The following is a 9,113-nucleotide window of genomic DNA, read 5'->3' on the forward strand; positions in this document are numbered from 1 at the left end:
CCGACGGCAGGGCTTCACGCCACTACCTACGTCGAAAAAACAGGCATTTCCGGCTTCATAAGTGGCGCTTCCGCTCGACCGCGCACCGAATTCACGTGCGAAGCGCCCTCACGAAGGGGTCGTAGCTCAAATGGTAGAGCGCCCGCTTAGCATGCGGGAGGTAGGGGGATCGATGCCCTCCGACTCCAACCATTTTGCCCCCAGGTCGTGCCAGCGACGTAATCCCTGCGGTTGCCCACATGCTGCCAACAGGAGCCCCAGCCGCCCCTGCAATCATGCATGTGTGCAGGCACACCCGGTACGGTTGTTCCTGATTATAGCACCCGCAACCTGAACTACATCCCGCTCACTGTGGCTGAAGGCCTGTTGCTCACGCCAGCAAGTGAGCTGCGACCACCACTCGCTGTTCCTACAGTTCGCCACCTTGTTCGCGCCGGTCGGCGCTCCTTGCCCAACTGCGCCCCACTGACATCCTCGTGGCTGCTGCGCGTGATGCAGCGCTCTTGCGAAAACCAAGTTCTATAGACAGGCGTGCGGAGGCACACGCGAAGAGACTTGCGCGACTCGCGGAGATCGCTTGGTGTATGATCACGCTAGGGGAGAACCTGGAAGGCAGATCAAAATAGCCTAAACAACGCATAATCAACCGTGCGGCGTTCGAACGCACCCGCAAAATTGGTGGTAACCCGCTTTTCAGATCGCGGCTGCCTCTAGGGCCTATAAAGATTGTATAAATCGGTTCTCGAGCTGAATGTGAATCATCTGTGTATAACATACCGCAGTCCGTCGAAGAACGACCTCACCCATACACACTTGCTTCTGCTGCTTGTGCTGCATGTGCGGTGTGCTGCTGCGCAACGCCCTTGCGCCTGCACATGCCTGCCGAGCTCAGCATGCTGCAGCTCTACCGCCAGATCCTCAAGGCGGCGCGGGACTTTCCCTCGGTGGGTGGGCTGCTTATTGTCGCAGCGTGTGGGAACTGCAGCGTTGAGTGCATGAACATCACCGTCGGCAGCACTGCCAACCACTGTTCGTAGCAATACGCACACCAGCATTGACTGGAGGTGCGTTCCACCCCTTGAACCTACCTGCATGCAGGTGAAAAAGAATTCAATTATCAAAGAAATTAAGGCTGAATTCAGAGCCAACCAGGTAGGCAGACATCTCCGGCAACCAGCCCACCAGCCAAGCAGCCAAGCAGCGCAGCAGCACAGCAGCGCAGCAGCACAGCAGCGCAGCAGCACAGCAGCGCAGCAGCACACCGCCAGGATACTTGAGGCACACAATCACTTGCCCAAAAACAGGACTGGAGTAGACGAGCAGGGAACATCAAAACGGTCTACGACACAGCTGAATAGAGTGCCTGTCCAGCTCTGCTGCCTGGCTGCCCGGACCAAGCAAGGATTCTGCAGGCCATGCTTGCCCTGCCATGCCTCAACTCCCCTCAACCCGCGCTGCCGTAGGGCCTGACCGATGGCGGCAAGATTGCGCACTGCCGGGAGCTGGCGGAGCGAGGGCTGTCCGACCTGCAGGCTTACGCGGTTGCGGCTGCCAGCTCGGGCGAGTCCAACATCAACCTCAAGGGCGCAACCCACTGAGGCGCATCACATTCAGGCCCACACGCTGTAACAGCGCGTCACCATGACATGTCTGCCAACTACGCAGGATTTGCTCTTTGTTGATATATGTTGACAGATTGGCTGTGGACGCGTGCCCACACGCGGGGGTGTGAGCGCATATGGTTGTTATGCCGCATGGCCTATGCTAGGCGCTGCAGCGGCACAAGTTCACGTGCTGTCGTCGCTGCAGGAGCTGCTGCTCTGAAGCTGCATTTTGCTTCCGTTTGTTGCTTTTTTATGTACATTCTGTTTTGTTTGTTGCAATCCTTAACTCACTAGTAAGTAAGCTCACAAACAACGGCCGCCATCCAGTTCAATGCAACCAATGTGTCTGTATGTGCAAGTGGCAGAGGCCATGCGGCCACCAGGCGTCAGAGGCTGCCCATTGACGAGCATCCGCTGAGCGCTTGTTCTCGCTCAAAAGCCATCACGCGCACGGCACAGTTCGCTAGGCACAGCCCATGGCAGCGACTAGGCGTGGCAGCGTCGCACCCGCGGCGCCCATGGCCCGGGACCCAGCGATGCCCGTTCCACATGATGCTAGCGACTGTTTGTGGGGCACCGTGCAAAACATCTATGCAACCTGCCGGCAGCGATGCACGACCAACTCCTAGAATGACCAGCGTGCTGTATACCCCCTTACAGAATTCCCCTCCCTCCTTGACCCGCCAAAGCTACTTGTGCACATGTGGCGTTGTCGCTGCAGGTGGGAGCAGGTGCACGCGGCCAAGCACCACTTCCTGGCCACGACTCGAGTGCTGGTGTTGGCGCTAAGGACACAATGCCTTTGATTTCCTAGCGGTGTGAGTGAGCTACCTGTGTTCTGCGCTGCCAGTAGGGAGCGTGGCGTGCTGGGCAGGGCGGGGTCGCTGCTACGGCCGCGCGAGTGGCGAGCGGAAGGCATAATTTAAACGCAAATCCCATCATTCAGGAGCTGGGGGAGCGCGGGGGCGCAGCGCCGCAGCACAAGCGATCCTCAGCCGCCGTTGTGAGTGCAATGCCGCCATGTCTACCAAGCGCTGATGACTGCGCCTGCAGCGGTCCGCTCATGCTGGTTGACCCACGCTGTGGTCACTGACCATGGCACCGGGAGTGTCGCATTGCACGATGGCATTGCCTGTCGCTGAGTTGCAGGCCGCCGATGGCAACGGAACGTGCCGCCACCAACATGTTTTGATCAGGAACATCAATCACCGCGTTTACCGTGTGTCAGTTCGGTGTTGCATGGCAGGGCACCGGGCTGGTTCGCAGTTACCGTAGCTAGCAAGGGCGTGCACAGGAGCAACACAAAACATCGAGGGGGCAATCCACTATTCTCTTCGGATACAACCGCTTGGCTTGGCTGTCCGGCATCCCAGATCACCTAAGTGCACGCAGTGCACAAGGACTGCGTGTCAGGAGTATCTTTGTCACCATCTGATCATCTCTGTCAGTAGCTTCATCAGCTGCAACACCAGCGACGTGCTCTGGAACACTGTCCAGGTCGTCGCGCGCAGCGCGCCGCGCAGGCACAAGGGCGGCTAGTGGCAGCGGCAGGCGGGGCTTCTGCGCCCGTGGGCCGCAGCCATGGCAAACACATTTATAGAGCAGATTAGAGGTGCGCCACAGTGCACCCTGCTTGCCAGTGGAACTCTGGGAGCGGTCGGAGTAGAGGCGCTCTGCGCTGCAGAGCTGCTGTTGGGGGCCGGTCACATGCGTGCCGTGCAGGAGCAGGACACTCTATATCAACCGCACAGTCTGCAGGCGGCTCTTGGCATGCGAAAGACGCATTGGCACCACCTCCAGAGCAGCGGCTGCCTGCGCCTCCGCCGCGCCACTTTCCCTAAGCAACAGCGCGCACAACGCGGCGCGCAGCCACCGCCAATTCCGTCGCCCTCCCTCTTTGCCCCACCGCGTGCACGCCGGCTCGCCGACGCTGCACCCCACCCAAATCCTTCTTCCCCTGCGGCTGCCGTCGACTCCCCCCACCCATCTCTCTGATCTGATTTGTCAACTCCCAGTCCTGCATGAAGAGGTGGAGCGCCTGGAGCGGCTGATTGTGAAGGACTATCGCCAGGAGGGCGTCAAGGGCCACCGCGACAAGCTCATGCAGAACCACCGCGTGCGAGCGCGGCTGGACCAGATTGCGGATGTGTCGCGGAAGCTGCTGCGCGCCTACAAGGACGGCGAGGACGAGTGCGAGGCGCGGCGCGAGGAGATCTCGGCGCTGGGGGCGGTGGACCAGACCAGGGTGTTCGCGTGAGCAGGGGACAGGAGCGGTGATGCAGGGGGGTTGCGGATGATTGCGGACCGGGGCAGTTGCCAGGGGTCTGCAAATGCGGCTGGCTGATGCCCAGATTGTGGCCGCACACGCTCACGACCGATCTCGTTCTTCAGCTGCTCCACCACGTTACCAGGAGGGTCCATGGCAGCCACGAGGGGCCTGATGCTGTTCACGCCCACGCGAGGGCGCACCGCTCACACATGCGCGTGTGTATGCATGCGCGCGCACACGCGCACATACACACACACACACACACACACACACACACACACACGCTTCTTCTGCCATGCAACCCCCCCTCCAGCAACTTCTACGAGCGCCTGAAGGACGTCCGCGACTACCACCGCCGCTTCCCTGTGCATGACGTGACCGGCGCGGAGGACGACAGCGCGGCCATTAAGGAGGAGCCCGCGATCCCCTTCACAGGGGAGGAGGGCCTCGGCCGGTGAGCGCGTGGCGTGCGGCGGCCCCGCGGCGCGGTGGGGGTGGCCATGCAGCAAAGGGCGGGTACGTTGAGGCGGTTAAAATTGGGCTGCAGGAGCTTGGCTGCCGCTCCCCGCTTCGCAGCTCCCAAGCTGCTAGGTCGGTGATTCCTCCCCATGTGCCAACCCAAATGCACCTATTCCACCTGGCCCTGGGATGCCGTCTCAGCCCACCATCCTCCCTCAACTTGCGCGTGAACCGTTGTGCGGGCGCGGTCATTCACACGCACATTGGGGCGTTTACACATGCATGAAACTGCGCGCTCACACATGTTCACTCGCGCGCATGCGGGCACACATACATACGCACGTGCGCGCGCGCACACACACACACACACACACACACACACACACACACGCACGCACACTCACGCACTCCTGCACACACACTCGCGCGCGCCCCCACCCTCCTACGCAGCTACCTTGACATGCACGAGCTGCACCGCGCCTTCACCAACGCGCGCTTCGGCCGCCAGCTGGACTATGTGGAGTACCTCTCATCCTTTGCTGACTTCAGCACGGCCCCGAAGCACCTGAAGCTCGGGCAGCCCTACAGGTGCGCATGCTCGCGCCGCTTGCGCGCGAAGGCAGGCGTCTGGCGATGCCAGCTCAGCCCCTGCCCGCTGCCCGCCTTGTGCTGGCCGTCCCAGCATCATGCCGCCCTCGGACACTCGCTCACTTCGCTTTTCTCCACCCACCTGGCCCAACGGCGCGACAGGCAGTACGTGCAGCAGCTGCTGGACTACCTGATCTCGTTCTACGAGCGCACCCAGCCGCTCGCGCAGCTGCGGCGCCAGCTGGACAAGCTGGAGGAGGAGCTGAGGGGCCAGTTCGAGGCGGGGGCGGCCCCCGGGTGGGAGGACCAGGGCGGAGCGCAGGGCGGCGCGACGGCGGAGGAGCTGGGGGTTGACCTGGAGGCGTTTGACTCAGTGGAGGAGGTCGAGATCATGGGTGGGTGGCGATGGGTGGAGTGGCACAGGGGGTGGGCGATCCAAGGGGGTGGAGTGGCGATGGGAGGAGATTCCAGGGGTTGGTCCATCAAGGGGGGGAGTCCGTCAAAGGGTGATTGAGGGGGGGGGGGCCTATCAACATTGAGGAGGGGGGGCTATCAACATTGTGGCCATCATGCGAAGCACGAGGGCCTGTCAAGGCAGGACCATTGGCAATGGAAGGCGTGGTCACTCGCATGGGGTGGCGAATCAAGGGGCAGGCACATTGAAGCTGCCATGGGGCAGCAGGGCTGCATAGGGACGCTGTGCATGCGCATCAAGTTGAGGCCGACCACCGCAGCGCTGCCGCGCCCCAAAGCGACGCCTTGCGGCCGAGCTCCTGCCTGCTGCAGTGTGCGCACGCCAGCCCCCCACAGGACGCCCTCTTAAACCTCTCTTTGCCGGCACCCCCCCCCCCACACACACACACGCACACTCCAGGTGCTGACCGCCTGAAGGAGGCGCTCACCACTCTGGGCCTCAAGGCCGGCGGCACCACGCGGCAGCGCGCGGAGCGGCTGTACGCCGCGAAGGGCCGCCGCCTGGACGAGCTCGACCCCAAGCACTTTGCAAAGGGCAGCGCGCTCGCCGCCGCCCGCGACGAGGCGGCGCTCGCAAAGCGGCGCGCGGCGGCGTGGGAGGCGTGCGCGCTCGAGGGCAAGGTGCGGGCGCTGCCCGTGGGCGAGGGCCTCGGCTCGTTGTCAGCGCGCCCCGCTCCCTCGGAACAGCCCTTAGCTTGCGCCCCGCGCCTCCCCTTGCCGTCCCAGCAACCGCGGCGCCCGTTGCCCGTCCGCGCCCTCTCTCAGCAACCACGCCCCCGCGCCCCATCCCCTGACCCCCAGGTCCGCCGCCTGGCGGAGCTGCTGGCCAACGTCGTGAGCGACACCAAGGGGCGCGTGGAGAAGAAGCAGGCGCAGACCTATGAGGAGATGCTGGCAGAGCTGGAGGAGGCCGAGGCCGAGGCGGGCGCGGCGCCCGATGACGAGGACGACGAGGACGAGTACGTGTACAACCCCCTGAAGCTGCCGCTCGGGTGGGACGGGAAGCCGATCCCGTACTGGCTGTACAAGCTGCATGGGCTCAATCAGGAGTTCAAGTGCGAGATCTGCGGGAATTTCAGGTGGGGCGCGGGGTGTTGTGTTTTGGCAGAGGGGGCGAAAGGATTTTCGCAAGGAGCAGCGGTCAGGGGGCGTTATTTGGTGGTCCAGCGACCAGGTCGAGTGTGCTGATACGCCAGGCTCTATTCAGGCCTGGCAGGTGCAAATGGGGCTTGGGATGGGGAGAAAAGTTTCACTATGCAGGCGCCCGCAGCCCTCTGCTGCGCTTTTCAGTTGCAACGCCAACCGCTTACACCTGAGCTCTCTCACGCATGCAACTTTATAACTCCCCCCCGCATCACGCCGCGCGTCCCAGCTACTTTGGCCGCCGCGCGTTTGAGCGCCACTTCAAGGAGTGGCGGCACGTAAACGGCATGCGCGCGCTGGGCATCCCCAACACCAAGGACTTCTACGAGGTCACCAAGATCGAGGACGCCATGGCGCTGTGGAAGACGCAGCAGTCGCGGCAGGTGGGGCCTCCACTTGACCGCGCGCGAGCACCCACACGGGGTTGCGGGAAGGGGTGTGTTGCCCAACCCGGAGCTGTGTCGGCCGTTTTTGCAGGCGCAGGGTTGCCAGACCTGCCTGGTTCCTCGGCCCAGTCAGGCTGTGAGCATGCATGAGCAGACGGTTAACGGCATGGCGACTGCGGACGGATGGCCTGAAACCTGTGCCTGCGGGGTCGCTGCCGTCTCGCCGGCCCATTTCGTGCCTTCCGCCGGGCCTTGTGCCGCCTGCCTACCCCTCACAGACTGGCGGCTTCAACCCCGAGACGGACGAGGAGCTGGAGGACCAGTTCGGAAACGTGTACAACAAGAAAACGTACGAGGATCTGCGGCGGCAGGGCATCATATGAGGAGGGGTTTTCCCACGTACCTGTGTCCGAAGTGGCCGTTGCGCATTTGCTGTTGTTGGTGGGTGCTGGCCCACATCACTCGGCCAGTTCCAAGCATGTGCAATCCTGTAAGTTATGGTAGCAAAACTTCCATGTGTGAGCAAGGGGGGCGATGAGAGGGTGCTGCGGCCTTTTCGGCTGCTGGTCAACACCTGCAGTGACCAGATCATGCTTGGTGACGTGAACTGACATTTTGTGGCAGTGACGCAGTTGCTTGTGCCAGACAAAAGTTCCGATTCGCATTTCTTTTACGTTAATAAAGAGCTGTTGTAGACACAAGTCTAGGAGGAGTGGAAGGGCCGTGCCGATGTGGAAGACCCACGCAGCATGGAAACAAGGGCACAGAACAGCCTGACCTATTCGCAACCCCTTTGGCAACACAATAGATCTCCATACGAACCGCTTCCTCTCCCATACCTTCCAGCAAGCGCGCAAGCGATCAGAACGAGTGCATGAGGTGCGTCCAGCTGCTGCCTCTGGGCCCCTTTCCGGTCGTTTATAGCTCTAACAACCCCCCTTTTTACACTGCAGTGCAAAGGAGGAGCGGCCGACCCTTGCGTGAGTGGGGAGCTCGCAGTCTGCTCGTGCTTTGCTGCCCGCAGTCTGCACTTGCTGCCTGCACCTCGCCAGCCCCGTTGATCGGTCCCCCTTTGCTCCGCAGTGGTGTGAATGTGAAGACACGCAAGCGGAACATCGTCGTTCCCAGCGACCCCGGCTCCTTTGCGGATGCCATAGTTCAGATCTTCGCGGACGCCGCTGACGAGGGAGTCTCCATCGACAAGAATCTCGACGCAGGGGTGAAGGCCCTCGACTCGGCGGACCTCGACTTCAGCCGCTATGCAGACACCTTGTTTGAGGTGCTGTTCGCCGGCGGCCGCCTGGCCACCGGCGGCAACCTGGCCGACGACCAGAAGGAGCGCCTCGCGACCAACGTGAGAGCCAGGATGGGGTCCTCGCTTGCAATGGCGTGTCGTGGCAGTAGATGACGTCGCCTTCATACATACGGGACAGCCGCGGCAGCAGTTGCAGCACGGCGCGTGCGGCGCCGCGCGCCTGCGTGCGCGCGCAGCGAGGCTGCTCGGCGCGCACATGGAGAGGACACGCTCGCGCATGTTGATGGCGTCGCAGGTGCTGGCGTGCGAGCCCAACCCGGACGCGATCGCGCCGTTTGTGAAGGTGTTCCAGTCCCTCATCAGGTTTGGCGCGACCCGTTCCGGGCGCGCGGCAGAGCCAACGCTGCAGCACAGCGGCAGCCGATGGAAGCAGCCGCGGCGCGGCGCGTGCTAGCTGCTGCAGAAAAGCAGCGTGTTAAACCCATGCCAAGCAATCGTTTGCCGGGCAATCCACGAGCTGGATGGAACTGGGCAGTTCCATCCCCTGACGGCAGCTGCAAACGCCCCCTGCCGCGGTTCATGCAGCTCCGCTCTGCTCGCGCCAGCGCGCGCCGCGCCACAGCAGATACCCCAGGCGCTGCAGCCGCACTCCCTTCCGCAAATTGCATCCCAGCGTGTGCAGCCGACGTGCTGCGTCATGCCCCTCCGCCCCCAGGCCCTTTCCTTCGCACCATGTTCCCTGCCCCACTCCCCCATCCCGTCCCCTTTCACCCCTTGTGTGCGCCAGGCGCCGCCCCTTCCTGGTCAAGGGCCTGGAGGCGACCCTGAACAAGTTCATCCTGTCGTTGGAGTTTTACACCGAGGAGGGCCGCAAGAAGATCGCCACCAGTGAGGACAAGGGCGCTGGTGCTGACGTGGCGTGACCTGTTTTTTGG

The 9,113-nt window shown here is 62.6% G+C and overlaps 3 protein-coding genes and 1 non-coding gene across 4 annotated transcripts; all 4 read left to right on the top strand.

The window, feature by feature from the left end:
• Positions 1–115: 115 nt before the first annotated feature.
• Positions 116–188, top strand: MNEG_t16837. Its single transcript has one exon. It is a non-coding gene; the product is annotated as a tRNA-Ala (tRNA).
• A 705-nt stretch (positions 189–893) lies between these two features.
• On the top strand, positions 894–1,598 carry MNEG_10827 (hypothetical protein; the record flags this gene model as incomplete). The annotated part of the gene is made up of 2 exons (XM_014040699.1): positions 894–944; positions 1,464–1,598. The coding sequence occupies 2 exons, from the start codon at positions 894–896 to the stop codon at positions 1,596–1,598; spliced, it is 186 nt and encodes a 61-aa protein (XP_013896153.1).
• A 1,587-nt stretch (positions 1,599–3,185) lies between these two features.
• On the top strand, positions 3,186–7,306 carry MNEG_10828 (Splicing factor 3A subunit 3; the record flags this gene model as incomplete). Its single annotated transcript, XM_014040700.1, has 9 exons — positions 3,186–3,216; positions 3,620–3,857; positions 4,187–4,327; positions 4,783–4,920; positions 5,083–5,315; positions 5,795–6,015; positions 6,196–6,473; positions 6,767–6,920; positions 7,202–7,306. The coding sequence occupies 9 exons, from the start codon at positions 3,186–3,188 to the stop codon at positions 7,304–7,306; spliced, it is 1,539 nt and encodes a 512-aa protein (XP_013896154.1).
• Positions 7,307–7,797: 491 nt separating this feature from the next.
• MNEG_10829 (Basic leucine zipper and W2 domain-containing protein 1) lies at positions 7,798–9,101 on the top strand (the record flags this gene model as incomplete). The annotated part of the gene is made up of 5 exons (XM_014040701.1): positions 7,798–7,802; positions 7,877–7,903; positions 8,007–8,277; positions 8,474–8,541; positions 8,966–9,101. 5 exons carry the CDS (start codon positions 7,798–7,800, stop codon positions 9,099–9,101), a joined length of 507 nt encoding a protein of 168 aa, XP_013896155.1.
• Positions 9,102–9,113: the final 12 nt, after the last annotated feature.

This window comes from Monoraphidium neglectum (assembly GCF_000611645.1).
Source record: "Monoraphidium neglectum strain SAG 48.87 unplaced genomic scaffold scaffold02476, whole genome shotgun sequence".
NCBI classification, from domain to species: Eukaryota; Viridiplantae; Chlorophyta; class Chlorophyceae; order Sphaeropleales; family Selenastraceae; genus Monoraphidium; species Monoraphidium neglectum.